Source organism: Stegostoma tigrinum, chromosome 15 (genome assembly GCF_030684315.1).
Source record: "Stegostoma tigrinum isolate sSteTig4 chromosome 15, sSteTig4.hap1, whole genome shotgun sequence".
NCBI classification, from domain to species: Eukaryota; Metazoa; Chordata; class Chondrichthyes; order Orectolobiformes; family Stegostomatidae; genus Stegostoma; species Stegostoma tigrinum.
Window position 1 is genome coordinate 46,623,333 of NC_081368.1, and position 17,885 is coordinate 46,641,217.

At 37.9% G+C, this 17,885-nt stretch overlaps 1 protein-coding gene and 1 long non-coding RNA gene across 2 annotated transcripts in view; one reads left to right on the forward strand and one right to left on the reverse strand.

Annotated features, from left to right (window-relative positions):
• The first annotated feature begins 1,816 nt into the window (after positions 1 to 1,816).
• Positions 1,817 to 2,675, forward strand: LOC125459063 (uncharacterized). Its single transcript, XR_007248948.1, has 3 exons — positions 1,817 to 1,931; positions 2,052 to 2,157; positions 2,490 to 2,675. It is a non-coding gene; the product is annotated as an uncharacterized LOC125459063 (long non-coding RNA).
• Positions 2,676 to 5,450: 2,775 nt separating this feature from the next.
• The window catches only part of LOC125458990 (uncharacterized), a 52,328-nt gene continuing 39,893 nt past the window's right edge, over positions 5,451 to 17,885 (reverse strand). The window contains exons 5-7 of the mRNA XM_048544862.1: positions 12,488 to 12,565; positions 11,962 to 12,112; positions 5,451 to 5,696 (exon numbers count right to left, since the gene is read on the reverse strand). Of these exons, the coding sequence (XP_048400819.1) occupies positions 5,672 to 5,696; positions 11,962 to 12,112; positions 12,488 to 12,565 (254 nt within the window). The 3' untranslated portion in view covers positions 5,451 to 5,671. The remainder of the gene's footprint in view (positions 5,697 to 11,961; positions 12,113 to 12,487; positions 12,566 to 17,885) is intronic.

Sequence of the window (17,885 nt, forward strand, 5' to 3'; positions counted from 1 at the left end):
CTCCAACAACTTCCCAACCATTGACATTAAGCTTACTGGCATGTAGTTACCTGGGCTATCTCTGTTTCCCTTCTTAAACAAAGAAACAACATAGGCTATTCTTCATTCGGCTGAAACCTTGCTTGAGGTCAAACAGGATGAAAAGGTATCTGCTAAGGTCCCAACTATTTCCTCCCTTGCATCCCACAATATCCTGGATGACATCTTGCCCTGGGAACTTGTCTCTCTTAATGTATTTCAAGGTATCCAACACTTCCTCCCTCATTGTATTATCTGGCCGAAAGTATTCACAAACCTCTCCCTAACCTTACCATCCCTGACGTCCTTCTCTTTGGTGACTATGAACGTAAAGTACTCATTAAGGGTCTCACCCATTTCCTCTGGCTCCACACACAATCTCCCTTGAGTGAGTCTATTCTTTCACCAGTTACCCCCTTGCTCCTAATATATGTATAAAATGCCTTGGAATTCTCCTTAACGCTACTGGAAAAACGCATTTCATGGCCCCTTTTAGTCTTTCTAACTCCCCATTAGAGCTCCTTCCTATTTCCTCTGTATTCTTCAAGGACTTCTTCCATTTTTAGTTGCCTAGACCTTGGGTATGTTTCCTTTATTTTTAGACTAAGCCTATAATTTCTACAGTCATCCAAAATTCCTGAATCCTGTCATTCCTGTCCTTCATTAATGTGATGTCTGAGCAGCTTGAAGGCTTTGTCACCTCAGTACCACAATGAGTTTCTCAACAGTGTGATGTAGTTGACAAACTGGCCTCACAACGCAACATAGTTAATGACAGTAATAACAAATTGGCTCCAGGGGACTGATATGGGCGGTCTCTGGAAGATAGGGGTAGTAGATAAGACCAGGGGCTACAGATATCCTGCAAACTAGGAATCTACAGTTGAAGTACTTTGATTAACACAAGCCTCAAAAGGTCATGTTGGATTTAATCTTTTTGAGGCAGAGATCTCCCATGATGTTGGCAAATGATTGTAACATGTACCTGATGCTCCTGAAATTAATTTGTACAATAATCTACTGCAGCAGCAGAAATCTTAATCTGTGTTGTAAATTCAAGTAGATAGGACTGGAAATAGCCCTGAGCTTTTCTTAGAATTCAGTGAGAAAGTCAGTGAGTAGATTTATGTATGTGTGCTTCGAGGGGAGGCGGATAGATTCATATCTGAGAGAGAATGTACAGAAGTTTTTTGAAAAGAAATGAATATGATCTCATCATTCGAATAAGAAATTAAAGAATGAAGATAAGAATAATACTTAATTGACGTTGAGAATCTGTAAAGGATATGGTTAGGAAAAAGGATTACATTTTCCTTTTACTGGTTATGATGAACTTTCCAAAAGCTTTGCATTGTTCTCTTTCCTTTTGTGTAATGGGCTTGCATTCTTTCCTCACAAGTCCATTAGCAGCCTCATGTGAATATGTTAATTGACTAACCATCATAATAACCAAATTGCAAAAATTTAAAAAAACTCATGGTCTTTGAAGGCGGGTTTGACTCTGGTCTTTGACTTGTCCAGTATTACCATTTGCTGGAATCATAACATATATTTGGAAATAATAAGCAGTTTATAGTGTCTATTCCCATTGAAGCTATTGGAACCCCTCCAAAATCAGAAATTGTTTGACACGTGTTGCTAACACATAATATTTCAAAAAGCTGAAACTCATGTAACTGTATGTGTTAAGACTCAATCATAAGAGTTTTACAAGTAAGGCTTTAGTGAATAAATAAATGCCATGTAACATTTGAACATATTTTCTTTTTCAGTTGTTTTGTCGAAGTCTTGTGGCTGGTGGTCACCTTGTTTCAGTACACTGCAAGGAAAATAATGACTTTGTCCTAAATTTAATATGAAATGCAAATATCACATTTCATAAGGTTTGGCTTGGTAGCTCCAATTTCTACAAAGTAAACAAAATTCATTCTTACTAAAATTTAAAATTACTTTAACAATTTCCAATTTTTAACTAATAATTTTAGGATCATTTCTTTGAACAAAATTTATTTTTCTCCCCTGCATTATCACAGAATGGTAGAGAGTTGTGGATGGATGGATCCCAATGGGATTATCATAACAGGCTTTTAAGAAAACCTGTAAATGGCTCACGCTGCCAAGCAATGAAGACGCATGAGGGTAAGATGTTTGCCATTAATGTCTAGATTGGTGACTTTCTGGTTCACGTTATGCATAGTTCCAACACCGGTATACAAATGGAATATTCAAATCTGTCCCTTTGATTACTCTCTGCATGTATGACAATTTGTTGCCAATTGGTATGGATAAATTCAGGGGGGCTAGAATTTCCATGAGGCTTCCCCAAATTCCCGTCTTAACTTTGGTCGAAGTACACAGGAACTTACGGAAAAGATTAACAGCCATTTACTCTGCTTCCAACAGGAAAAAAGGCTCAGTGAAATTATTGGCTCGTTTTTAACTGCTTACTCATTTTTACTGTTCTCTTTCAGAGGATACTGATTAATGCTGACATGTTACTGCATGAATATTTTTCATCTTTGTCCAAGTCTCAAACATCAATCCAGAAATGCCCTATACAGGCTCTGACATCTTCCCCAGACCTAGCAGAGTCGGGAAATTTGGGGCCCTACCTGGTGGGCAGGGACCTGAAGGCCCTGTTGGACAGCTGGTACACAAACCATAAGGTGTAGGTGCGTAAGTAGGCCATTCGGCCCAACATTCTGTCATTCAATGAGATCACGGCTATTCTGTTAATCCTCACCTTCACTTTCCTCCCTTTACCCCATAATCTTTGATTCTCTTACTGATCTACCTATCTCAGCTTTGAACATATTTAATGATTCAGCTTTAACATCCCATTGTATTGCTGAATTCCACCGACTGAACTATGGAAGAAATTCCTCCTCTTTTCTTTTATAACTGGGTGACCCTTTAGTCTGAGATGATGCCGTCTGGTTCTCGACTCTGCTACAAAGAAACAATCTATCTGCATCTTCCCTGTGAAACTCCCTTAGGATCTTAGATGTTTCAATATGGTGACCGTTCATTCTTCTAAACTTCAATGAATACAAGCCCACAATACTCAATATCTCCTCATAAGAAAATCTTTTTATAATTGATCAACCTGGTGAACATTCTCTGCACTGCCCCCAATGACAATGTATCTTTCCTTAGATAGGGGAACTCACTCATACTAGTCATAGTATTCCAATTGTGATCAAAATAGTGCCTTGGATAGTTTTAGCAGGACTTCTCTATTTTTATACTCCATTCCTTTCGAAGTAAAAGCCAACATTCCAGCTACCTTCCCTATTACGTGCTGAACTTGGTGCAAGCTATTTGTGAATTCTGTACAATATTCATCTCCTCCGTACAGTGCAGGTCTGAAAAGTTTCCAGTACCTTGGGGCTTGAACATAGTTTAAGGATCAGTACAAAAAAAATGAAGAAAATCATTACCAACTAAAAATCTCTCAAAAATTGATTTAGCTAAGTTATAGACTTAAGCTATGTCTTATTCATATAAATGCTAGAACCTTACATGAGCCACACTTTGTAAGGGTTACTGCTATATAAATGAAAAAAAAGGCTTTCCCTCTAAATTTTCCTGATCACCCCAACTCTAAGCCCATCACTTTGCCATTGAGAAAATTCTGTTCTGTACTTCTAACAATGAGACAAAGACAGTAACTATTGCAGACAAGTCAGCTAAAATTAAGATCAGATGGTACATGGAACATTCTTAACTCTAGTGACAGTAATGTTTTCTGACCAGCCGTATATGGAGTAAGAATGAGAAAGACCTTTAGTTTTATAGTTGTATGTAAACTCTCCCTGTAGTTTTAGCTTCCATTGTGAAGACATCTGAAGGAATTTAAATATATAGATCAATGACACAATTCCATTTCCAATGGGCTAAATGCATGCGACTAAAATTAAAGTAAATATATAGACGAAGCACAGGAAGATTACAATGAATATTCTCAATGTTTTAATTATTTATTTTTCGTTTTATATTACAGATCCTGGATTTTGGACTGATGACATTTGTGGCACTAACCAATATCCATTCGTCTGCATGTACCTCATTGAAAATGATTGGAAGTAACATGCATCAGCCCGGTTAAACATGCTGATCCTGATACTTCCAAAACGTAGTCAAAACCTCAGCAGAAAACATTTCTCATTTACTACTAGCTTATAAATCATCTTCTTTTGAAAAAAGCATGGGATAATTAATATTTTTGACCCATCCAATCCACTTCTCCCAATGTTCGCAGTTGGTTATATGTCACAATCCCTTCATTGCTCCCTCATTTCCTTGCTGTGTTTTCTTTTAAGTCACAATTCAAACTATTTAATCAGACCATAGTGTTTGGTCCAGTAGTTGATATGTTTAAGCAGTGAATAATGAAATTCAGAACTTCATTAGATCAAGATTATAGGATTAAAGAAAAGATGATTATAAGAATGAGTCAACTGGTAAGTGTTGGCCTCACATATTTGATCAATGCTCATTATCTACAAATGGACAGGAATGTGTAAGTAAAAACTTAAGTTCCCATCCTGTTCACCCATTGAGGGAAGTGATTATCCAAGAACATTGCTTTCTGGACACAAATCTGCAGTCTGGTAGGTCTCATTATTTACAGATGGAAGCTAAAAGAAAAAGCTTAAATTTACCTTGCCCTGTGTTTAAGTTTAAAAACAAAAGCAGTTTTTTTTTCCTGTAAAGATACTGAAAATGTTTGATGTTTATGTTCAAAAAAGTGTTAATAAATCACTGTTGAACCAGAAGACAATGATCTGAGGGCCAATTACTCAATGTCAATTTTAACATCAACCTATTCTATGAATGATGACATGGTTGAGGTACTGCATTTTCAAATAAATAGCATATACCCCTGAAAAATAGCAATTTCTTTAGACATAATCTTCAATGAATAATTTACATTGGTCTTCTCATTGGTAAAAAAAACATCATAGGTGTAGATCTTAGGGTGGAGGACTGTGTAAAATTAAAACAAATTAACATGAAGCGAGAGGGAGGTGGTACTGGCAGGTTTAGCAGCCTTAAAAGTGAATAAATATGCAGGACTCGATGAGCTTTGGAGAGAAGCAAGGGAGGAGACATCAAGGCCTCTGACAGTAATTTTAAAGTCCTCTCTGACCACATGTGAGGTGCTGAAGTGCTGCAAATATTGTTCCATTATTTAAAAAAAGCAAGGGAGGGATAGACCAAGGAATAACTGATCAATCACTGTAATCTCAATGGTAGGGAAGATATTAGGAGGAATTCTGAGAGATACACAGTATATCTGCACTTGGAGATACATAGATTGATCAGGATAATCAGCATGGATTTGTTAAGAATGGTTGCGTTTGACAAACTTAATCAATGATTTTAGGAGGTATTAAGAGGTAATTTGCATTTAATGTAGTTTACAGGACTTCAACAAGGCTGTTGGTTAAATCATTTGTGGCAAACTGCACAAAAATGTACCAGTCCATAAGATCCAAGGCAAAGTGATTTGTCAGACCTAAAATTGACTGAGAGGCAGGAAGCAAAGCGTGATGGCAGACAACTGTTTCTAATGACAAGATGTTTGTTTCTTTGGGGCTCAAGTCTTCCAGCAAGGGTTTGATACAAGTTTAGAAAACTTCCTTATTCTTCAAAATGGCATTCTTGCATTTGCCCTGATGAAAGAAAAATGAAACGCTTCAGCAACATATGTCTTTTTTAGAAATAATCAGAAGAGAATTATGTCCTTGCTATCTAGCATCAAACATAGTTACTGGCCACTCAAACCAGGTGCTTAATAAAACATTGAGTGGTACTGATGAGACTGTGCTAACAGCTATGTTTAAAAGCTAAATTTATACAACAGTTTTATTCGAAATGAATAGTTTTATTTCATCTTATTCCAGTAGGTGTCACTATGGTATCAGTTTGCTGACGGCTCTACAGTGCTGCCATTGGTTACTTGTGTAAACCTTTCCCAAAATCACTGTTCAGAAATTAGTGTTCAAAACCTTTTTGCAAGTTAAAAATTAATTTGCAACTTCAGTGGGAGGCACCTGCAATCAGTTATAATATAAATGCTGCAAGAATCTGCAGTTGTTAAACGCTCTCCATTTTAGGCCCATTTGAAACGTCTACCTTATTTTACATATGGTAGAGACTTTTCAGGGATATTTTTAATATTAAGTCATGGGATTGTTGGCAATGCCATAATTTATTACCTACTCCAATTGCCATTGGGAAGACAGTAGTGAGCCACCTTTGCAAATTGTTGATGTTCACATAACATAGGGGAATCCAAAGTCAGATGTTGAGGGATTTTCAGGAATTTGACCAACACAGTGAAGGAACTGCAATAGGATTGCAAACTGGAATGGGTATGTGACTTGGAGGGAACGTGCAGATAGTGGCATTCCCTAGTGTTCAACCAGTGGAGAGTTTTTCTCCCAGATTCTTACATACTGCAGCTTTGCTAGGGTGGCTCAATGCTCCACTCTGGCAAATGCTACTTTTATGTCAAGGATATTGACTTGCACCTCACTTTTACAATTCAATTTGTTTGCCATGTTTGGGCCAAGGCTGTAACAAGGACTGTGGTTAAGTGGCCCTGGCTCACCTTAAACTGAGCATCAGTGAGCGGGTTATTTCTGAGTGTTGCATGTAAGCACTGTTAATAACACTTTCCATTAAAAGATCAGAAATTGATGGAGAAACTCCTTAGTAGCATCTGTGCAGAGAAAGCAAAGATTATATTTTGTATCGAGTGTCCCTTCTTCAGCGCTTTCCATTAAATTTGCTGATGATTGACCACAGGCTGAAAGGGTGACAAATGGCCAGTTAGGATTTTTTGCCCTGCTTATTTTTTAAATAAACAGGATACAAGTGGGCTATATAGCACATTGTCAGGTAGACACCTGAACATCTTAAATAAGGGCCTGGCAATTTCAGGATTCATTTAAATTAACACATTAAACATAGCGCAGGCCATGCCAATCTCTGTGAGTGAATTCATTTCTTCTACTGTTGTTGTTGTAGTAATTTTGATCCACTTGAAAATAAGTGAATAGCAACAGCAGAGATTTCAAGACACTTTTGAATGGGTAAAGGATAGTTTATGCACATGGTGTCACAGTAAAGATTTGTAAACTGAACAATTAAGTATCAAATAAATAATATCACAGTACCTGTTTTGCCCGAGGTCTATACACTCCAAACTGCCTGTTTCTAATTTAAATCAGCAATGATATGCCTGCTTTGCAAATAAACCTTATCACACAAATAAAGGACAAGCCACAGAACAGCTATACAGTCACGGATGCCTGATAAACCAAAGAATGAGGTAATATTGAAATAAAACCTTCTTAATGTCACTGAAGTTTTCTTCCATGACTTTGTCACCTTCAAAGTCAACTTTTTCAATGCATTCTTCATCTCTTAAACTCAGTTTAAACAAATGACAACTCATGCATGATCTTTGCCGGGTAGATTTTCTCCTTTATCACATTCCACTCCATAAGTGCTCAATGACCGCCACTCATATCCTCCACCCTGCATAATCTTTACAAAATTCTTACCTACATTTACTATTCTGTTGAAATGAATTAAAAACTAACCTTAATATTTATCTAAATATGCATGCAATTTATGACTGATTTACAAACACATTAAACAGTTATAACAAACATGACTGTTCTATCACGCCACTGTACATAGCAGTAATCTTCCAGAAAGTTCTTCAGAACTCAACATCAGTTGCACAATCAATACTGCCTGATGGACTGGAATGTTAACTATTATATGTTAAAGTATCGCAGAGAGAAAGTGTCTCTAATGAAGAAGACATCTGCATACAAGAATAATAGGTTACACTTATTCTGTAAGATATGTTAATAGCTGCTCCTGAGAGATGTAGCTGTTGTTCTGGGGTTGAGAATTTGGCTTGCTGAAGTTTCGTGAGTACTGCTAATGCCTTCTCTTTATTTACCCATGGGTCATCAACATCGATGATGAGCAATTATTGTCCATCTCTAGTTAATTGCAGTGATCTCCCCTCTTGAACTGCTGCAGTCCATGTGCTGCAGAGAGACTCACAAAGCTATTAGGAAAGTTACTCCAGCATTTTGATCCAACAACACTGAAGAAATAGTGATGTATTTCCAAATCAGGATAGTGAGAGGCTTGGCACTCACTAGCCTGCATAGAAGAAGCAAGGGAATTAATTCGGAATATGGAGAAGAGCCTGTGCAGAACAAGGCTGTGTTAGCGATGGCGTTAATTGCAGACGAATGCAGCACAATGGAGATAGCTGGGTTGGCTGATGATTGACTCTCTAATGCCATATGAACATTCCTGTTCATCCCCAGCCAGCTGAGCTGTCTTCTGATCAAAGCAGCGAGGAGCCTGATCTCAGGTGCACCCTCCATTTGGCGTAGTTGCTGGTCAGCTTTTCTTGAAATGAACGAGTGGGAAGGATTGAATGTGATGGAAGAGAAGGCAGGAGCAGTTAGTATTTCATAAAAAAGAGGGGTTGGTGAGGTGTGTGCAGTGAGTAAATAGGAAGTGTAGAGCATGGCAATAGTTAGTAGTTATAGCTGGCCTTTAAATTTGGCACTAGCGTCTAGAAACCCAAGAACCACAGAAATGATGAAAACTTACCGCTGATTCACTGAGTGACCCGCACATTGTCTCACTGTGTAAATAACCAGCTGAGATGCAGGTGACCATACAAGGTAAATCAACCCTATCATAACAAATACAATGCCATACAACTCACTTGCTGTCATTATTTAACTTCAGTGGGAAAATCCTGTCATGAGCCTTCCTCCCTTATATCTTGAAATTCTTCCCTTACTACATGTTTCCCATCCAAATCTCTTAAATCTTTTATCCACAGCAGTTCAACTTCAGCCCTTACTGTGAAATATCTTGAGATGTTTAGTATCCTATAAAATTTGTTATTATAATGTTGATAGTTTTGGAAATGATGGCAAGAAATGGTTACCATTAAACTATTAATGAAAGCAAAATCAAATTACGTTTTGATATTAACTATTGATAATGTATCTATAAATCATGAAAATTAGCATGAAATCTACTCAAAATTCAGGGTGATTTATTGTGAACCTTATAACTGGAAATAATGGTGGAATTACAATTGGCTTCATAAAATATTCTGTTTACGATCATTGATTTATGACTTTCAGCATGATCTAGATTCATTTATTGGTATTCTTGCCTCTGAAGTAGAACCTTGTGGCTTAGGCTTTCACTCAAGTTTGATCTTCAGGTGTCAAAAGTGCACGCATATGCTTAAAACTGAAACTGAGATAAAACATCATGCTTTATCAGTGATGACATTCTGAAACTGAAATACTGCAAGCCAGAACAGGAAATAATGGGAAGATATTTGAATAAGTGAGAACTTGTCAATATCCTGCCATATGTTTACTTAACCACCACCACCTGAATGGATCACCTGGCTATTCATCTAATTTTGGCAAATTGGAGTCCCTTGTCATGTAGAGAATAGTTCACTCAAACCCAATTCGAAGGACAATGTTTGAATCATAAAACATAAAGAAATCTTTTCTTAAAACTGTAACAGAACCTTAGGTGACCAGAAATGGAATTTATTATTTAATAATCTCAACATCAAGTTTCATTCCTTCAATATCAGGAAATGAATTTATGTCCAAATTTAGGAAACATGCATCAGGTTGCGCTGAATAGAACTACTTTTCACTAAGGTAGCCCTCAAAACAACAGATTTTATTAATATCAATTCTGCTCATTGGCCCTTGTTAGCTGAAATGTTATGCAAGTAACACATGGTGGGGCAAGAAATATGTCATCTCTAAACATGCCTGAAAGCTAACGTTTAAAAATAATAGAATGATGGCAATATTCAGACACATCATTACTCCATTGTGAAATGCAACTCTTTAATTAGACACATTTTATTCAGTCACCTTAAATTCTAACTTTTTGAAATTGAACAGCTGGTGACAGCATGATGATTTCTTGTAAGAGCAAGGAGACCACATTGTGAATTGGGTGTGGCATAACAGATTATTTACTGAAATCTCAATGTTAATGAAAGCTAACTTCAATCTACTGAGATAACAAGGTGTAGAGCTGGATGAACACAGCAGGCGAAACAGCATCGGAGAAGCAGGAAGGCTGACCCTTTCAGGCCTAGATCCTTCTTCAGAAAATTCTGAAATTCAATCTACTAACTGCCTTGGTGGATAAATGTATTTTACAGTACACTCCCAAGATGTAAAAGAAATGAACTACACTATTCAGTACAGAGTTAATTCAGCTGGTTTTGGAATTGAGATGTCTCAATCTAAGATCAGCAGAAAGAGAAAGAAAACCCATTTGCCATTAATAGCTTTAAGTGGACAGTGTGATTATATGACCTGTGGAATTCCTTTGTCTCTCTAAAATGATCCTCTCCTTTAAATCACATGATATAACCTACATCTTTGACCACATATTTGGTCGACTCTTGTGAGTTCTTTTTAAAATGGCTCAGTGTCCTTTTTTTCTAAGAATGTTTCTTTAACATTATGCCTTGAGATATTTTATAGTGCTAAATAAATACATTTTATTGTTGTTGTGCAAATCCACACCTGAAGAGTCTGGGGAACATTCCACCATAAGGCAGGCTGTATGTCATCTAGAATACATTAATAAAATTGTATGGCCAAAGACTATCTCAAGACGAAGGAGGCTGGCCAATTTATCGTTCAGGATGGGGGGGGCGGGGTGGCGGTGGTGGGGTTGGTTTATTTATTTTGGGGTAAGTGGGGATGACAATTGTGAAATGGGATCTACTGTACCTGCAAGGGTGTTCAAATATGGTACAATGTGGATGGGAAGGGTGTGATGTGGGAGGGGAGTTCATCCACAGTCAGGAGTACCTTGTCTTCAAGGGAGTGCAGGGGACAGTGGCCACACCAGGCCTAGAAACATTGCAATAAAGAACAGGAATAGGCCATTCAACCAAACAAATCTTCTCTTCCAATAAACATGATCATGGCTGATCCTCTATCTCAATGCAATATTCCCATTTTCTATCCAAACCTCTTGATGCCTTTAAAATTTAAAACCTTACCTATCTCCTGCTGAAATACGATAACAAAGTGTGGAGTTGGATGAACACAGCAGGCCAAGCAGCATCTCAGGAGCACAAAAGCTGATGTTTTGGGCCTAGACCCTCCATCAGAGAGGGGGATGGGGGAAGGTTCTGGAATAAATAGGGAGAGAGGGGGAGGCGGACCGAAAATGGAGAGAACAGAAGATAGGGGGAGAGGAGAGTATAGGTGGGGAGGTAGGGAGGGGATAGGTCAGTCCAGGGAAGATGGACAGGTCAAGGAGGCGGGGTGAGGTAGTAGGTTCTCGCCTCCTTGACCTGTCCGTCTTCCCTGACTGACCTATCCTCTCCCTACCTCCCCACCTATACTCTCCTCTCCATTTTCGGTCCGCCTCCCCCTCTCTCCCTATTTATTCCAGTTCCCTCTCCCCATCCCCCTCTCTGATGATGGGTCTAGGCCCGAAACGTCAGCTTTTGTGCTCCTGAGTTGCTGCTTGATCTGCTGTGTTCATCCAGCTTCACACTTTGTTATCTTGGATTCTCCAGCATCTGCAGTTCCCATTATCACTGATATCACCTACTGAATATATTTTGTCATAATTAGCCTCCTTGGCCTTTATTGGTACTATTAATCACTATCTGAGTGAGGAAATCTTTCCATTTCTCAGACAGACCTCAAAGGGGTTCTAGGCCATTTCACTATGGCAGTGCCTGAGATGTTCGACCTGCAGGAATAAGACAGAAGTGGGTATCATGGTCAATAGTTCATAGCAGTGTGCAATGAATGAATCTAATGACAGAGTTACTGTGAGAGTTGTAGCGGAATTCAGAGTGGTACTTACTTGGTGAATGGGATATGGATATTTTTCAGCATTCCCTCAGGAATGGTCCTGGTCATTCTCCAAAGGGGACAGGTTCCTTTCCTTTTTTGAGATAAGGAGTCTAACGTCAGGCACTCCTCTACCTGCACAGTTCTGTCTGCTCCACTATGGCCTGTCTCATCATGGAAACAGAGAAAGGTAAAAATTGAGTGAAGTGAAAGTGGTTGACATGGCTGTTAGTGTTGATGCAGGTGGCCAAAAAGCAGTGAATTGTTCTGAGCGATTAAGTGAGGAATGAATGGTTACTGGTGTTGGAGATTGTGGGTTGAGGGTTGTGGCAGGCGAGGGAATATGTTGCCAATAGTAATGAGGTCAGCAGTGCATGAGGTATTTGTGAGATGTATGTAGAGCAGCAGTGATTGAGCCAGTGTTAGGCAACAGAGAGAAGATTGTGGCACTTAACCTGGCACAAAGCCATTGTGCCGTAGAAAGGCATTGATGGGTGGCAATACTGGCCACACCTCTGAACTGCGGAGGTTACACTGACCTGGGAGATGGCTTCTGTTCTTTTTGAGGATTGCGTCTTGCTTGGTATGATTTTTCTCACTGGTACTGAGGATTCCTCCTGGGAAGATAAGGAAATGAAATTGTCCGTTTAAACTGCTGCAATCTGAATCACCGTAGCATCTGACACAAACTCGAAAATTTCAAGTCTATTTGCTCACCAAGCTGTGTTGCACTCAACATTCCTTCTGATTCTTCTTTTCTGCCACTTGAAAATGTTGGAAGCACTCTGAATGATTTCAGTTAAAGGTTCATCATTGAGCTCAACTTAGCTATACTGCTCATTGTTGATCTGTTTGCTTCCATTTTCTTGAAATCCTTAATAATTCTTGCAATCTGAGCTCTCTTCAGCGTTAATAGTAGTGGAATATATTTCTGCCAATTCAGCATAGTTGCAGGTTTCCACCTTGCGTTAAAGATGACAAAAGGTCTGCGGCAACATAACTAATCTCAATGGATTTTGTCTTCTGTTTGTTTTCTACTGTAAGTCTTGACCATCCGATGAAGTCTTTGACAATTTTGTTCTTTGACCAGTTGCTCTGGGTCAGTTGTTTCTTGACTTTAACTAGTTTGACTCTTTCAATCATTCGAAGAAAATTAAGGGCAGGATATTCATTCATATTCTAGATTGTGAAGTATATATAAGTTTGCTACTACCTGATGCCACTTGTGCTGGTGAGTTGCTTGTTGCTTATGTTTAAATTTACTTGCTATACTTCCTTGATGCTGGTAGTTGCTCAGCTGTCAGTTGTAAACAGTGTTTAACCAACTTTGGTACAGATACTCATGTTTGTATATAATTTGAAATTAGTGAACTGTCCAGTGACATTAATATGCTTTTTTCAAAAAGCCAGGTCTGGATCAGCCAATTTATCCAAAGAGTAACCCTTTATTCTGTTGCAACCAGTTAAACCTCAATAACTTTTCTGTGTGAGTATCTGTTTGATGTCTTGCTGCTCTGTGACTGTTTTGTACTTTGACAGATGGTGGAGTTTGAATTCAATAAAATCTGAAATGTCTAATGCTAATTATTAAACCACTACAGTTTATCATTAAAAATGCATCTGATTTACCAATATTGTTAAGGAAAGAAATCTGCCATCCTTACCAAATCTGGCCAACATGTGACCCACAGATACACAGCAATGTAATTGCTCTGAAAGCCATTCAGTGGTATTAAAGCAGCTAAAATACCTCAAAAAGAGAATGAAATCTGACAACTCAGCTCCCAGGCATCTTTGCAGAAGTTCCTCAGGATATCTTCAGTTGCTTCATCGATGACTTTCCCTCCATTGTCAGGTCAGAAGTGGAAGTGTTTAATGATGACTGTACAATGTTCAGCACCGTTCACAACTCCTTGGATATTGTAGCAATCCATATCCAGATGCAGAAAGACCTGGACATCATCCAGGATTAGGTTGACAAGTAGCAAGCAACTTATGTGCCACACATGTCCAGTCAATGACCATCTCCAACAGAGAGAACCTAACCATTGTGCTTTGACATGCGAAGGTATTACCATTATTGAATTTTCCACAAGCAATGTTCTAGGTGGAGGTTACCATTGACTAAAAACTGAACTGGACTAGCCATATAAATACTGTGGCTACAAAAGCAGGTCATAGGCTAAGAATCCTACAGTGCTTAGCCCATATCCTTCTGCAGTAGCTCAAGATGACAGGTAAATACCACTTTCTCAAAGGCAGATAGAGATGGGCACTAAATGTTAACCAACTCAGTGATGCCCACATCCTATGAATCAAAAATTCATGGCTCTAATAAACAATTCCCATTTCCATAATGGCTTTCCTGAATGAATCCTGCTACCTGTGAATTAAATAAACAATTGTTGCTCCAGTCACATTTTCATTTAATTATTCTCATTATTCATATTTTTATAAAATTAACCTTGTTCTTTTATCTATTTTCCGAGATGATTTCTCCTGTCTGTGATTTGAATAACTGTTTTCTCCTTTACTGCAGCTTTGTAAATGATCTCCCATCTTTCCTGTGGCCTCAATAGTCTGTTTTCTGTAAGACGTTGTCTATGCAGACGTTTAAAATGCCATTTTCTCACTTTAATTCTAGCTTTGCAATATTCCTGGGTCTATGATTTAGCAGTAAATTGCTTTTGTGGCCCTTCATTTCACTTACAGTCGTCAACAATTGTTGTGCCCACTCGCTAGGTGGCAACGCTTATACATGTACATATGTACCAACCTACAAATAAGGAGCTGTGATAGGCCGCTTGGCCATTCAAGTCTGATCTGTCACTCAGTAGGTCATGGCTGATCTGTGTATTCCGCATTCCCACCAGTCTGCAATTTTTGCACCTCCTTATTTATCAAGAATCTATTTACTTCTGTTTTAAAAGTATCCAAAGAGTCAGTCCCACTGTCTTTTGAAGAAGACTTCAAAGGCTCACAATGTTCACAATGTTTCCAATAAGTGACTCCTTGTTTTGAAAGCATGACCGCTAATTGTAAACTCTCAATAAGAGTTATCACCTTTTCCACATGCAGGATGTTAAGACCTCTCAGGATGTTTCAATCAAATCACCCCTTACTCTTCTAAACTCCAGCAGATAAAACCATGGACTGTCCAACCTTTCCTCAGTCTTATTATTCCAGAAAGGCAGTGTACTTTTCAGAGAGTAATATGACTTTGTGACATGTGACATTCCAGTATAAAAGTCCTTGACTCACCTTCAGTTTTCACATTGAAATGGACTCAGGACAGCTTGTAATCATTGCAGGCAGCCATGTCAGACACAATAACATAACATGATCATAACATTAATTAGCATATAACCCAGACAATGTTTAAGTCTCATTCTCATAACAGTAAGTAGTTATATTGGTAAATGACAAGACATCTGTCTGAACAAGAACTGCATATATATTCTATGATGAACATGTAAGGAAGTTCTCAGAGCATCTCACAATGAACACAAAAACTCAGCAGGTCTGGCAGTATCTGTGAAGGAGAAAACAGAGTTAACGTTTTGGGTCCAGTGACTCTTCCTCAGAACTGTCCTCACTGTCTGTTGTGTTTGACCCAGAAGAAAAGCACATTGCAACTCATGAATTCCCAACGAAAGGGCCCTTGTGTCAATCTTGCAGTGATTGCCATTACTTAGGAACAGCTGAGCTAATGCTATTTCTGTAGCCTTCCTAATTACTGCCAAAACTGTGAAATGTGCGCCACAGTTTGGGAAAAGTTGATGAAAAATATTTTACATCTTTGCCATGCCATCATACCACCTTCTTATGGGCTCTTCTATCCTGTCTTCCACCATTTTTTTTCTTGTTGCTAAAATACATCAAAAATAATCAGTGCTTATTCCATGTTAAATTTTCTAATAAATTTATTTAAAAATTTCTTTTGATCTTAGAACATATTTTATTGTATCTCTACTAGGCTTTACACATTCCTTATCCTATGTTGTTAAATAGATTTGTCCTAACATGTTAACAGTACCAACTAACAATTATTAGTTATAATTTACTAATCTATGTAGCTTTGTACATTTGTGCACCCTATTTTTACCTTATCAGAATATATAATATATATATTATGTATACATTGCTCACTGCCTTTTAAACGCTAATTAAAGTCAATCCACTTCCATATTATTAATACTTTTTCAAACCAGCATCATTAACATTAACTCTAGCAGATGTGTTGGCTGTCATCTTGCAAAATTCTGTGGTTTCTGAAATAGTCCTGGCAAACTAGAGGGCGGCCAATGTAACCCAAATATTTGGGAGGGAGGGTGAAAACATGAAGTTCCAGGCCAATTAGCCTAATATCAGTAATAGGCAGAATGTTGGAGTCTGTTATAAAGAATGTGTTAACTGTGCATTTAACGAATACTAACTATGAATACAGTATTGGACAAATTTAACAACACTTTACAAAAGGCATAGCATGTTTGATAATTTTACTCAGTTTCTTTTGAAGGAGCAACAAGTAGAATCGTCAAGGTAGACCAGTAGATGTAAGGTATTTGGATTTTCAGGAAATTTTCAATAAAGTTCCACATTAAGTACAGAGTACAAAATTAAAGTGCGCAAAATTGGAGATAATAGACTGTCACAATTGAGATTGTTAGCAGATAGGCAGCAGAGTAGGAATAAATGAATCTTTTTCAGAGGGTAAGATGGTGACTTGTGGGCCATTATATGGATTAGTGCTTAGACCCCAGCTATTCAAAACATATGTTAATGATTTGGATAAACAAATTCAATACAATATTTCCCAGTCTGCTGATGACAATTAAAAAAAACTGAATGGAATTGTGAGTGGTGAGGAAGGTGTAAAGGGACTTCAAGGTGATTTAGATAAGTTGAACAGCTGAGTGAAAATATTACAGATGCAGCATAACATGGCTATGTGTGAAGGTGTCCACTTTACTAGGAAAAACTGAATTACAAGGTATTACTTCAGTTGTGACAGATTGGGAAATGTTGAGGTGCAAAGGGAGTATGGTGTTAAGATACAGGCTTAGCCATGATTGTATTGAATGGTGGAGCAGGACCAATAGACTAAATGGCTTGCTTTGCTCTTATTTTCTAAGTTGTCAGGTTTAAGACACAACTATGATGCATCAGAAAAGGAAAGCAACCTATCCCCCAACATCAATAAAAGTAATTGGTAGACATATACCACCCTGCCTCTTCACTCATTGGAAGATTATAAAATAGCCAATCAGCCATCTCCTTGGTCTCAGATAAAATTGATTAATGTTGTAATACATAGCTTGCTTTGCTGTATTTTCTCCAGTTTCTGTTGCTGTTGCAAATTTTAATTTGACATTTGTTTAAATTTGCAGTAAGATACTTATTTTGTTGTTTTCTTCCTGTTTCGTGCTTTCTACAAACACAGATTTTACACATTCTCTATATGACACAGTGTTGCATAGTTACGTGCAGTGAAGTGAAATGCCCTCTGCTAAGTAGTCATCTATTTTTATGGGAATTATAAATGTATTCAAAATTTCCAGCAAAGAGAATCTTCCCACTGCATTTAAACTGGCAGCATTATAGTTAACAGAGGAAATATCTTCAGCAAATTCAAATGGAATTCATTTCACATGAATTCCACATCAAGATTAATACCAGGTCACAATTAATGCAATGATTCATGATACTTTTTATCTTGAACTACTTAATCTGTATCCATTCCGAGAAAACCACAGAGCAATATTCAGAACATTCCATAATTTCCTTTTATGAGTAAATAATATAATTATCTGAACAGAAAAACTGCCAAGGAGGATGGTGAAAAGACAGTAAATTTTATCAGAGATACAACTAACTGTAGGCTTCCATAAAGTATTTCATGTTTGAATAATACTTTTCATCATAGAAATAGCTAAA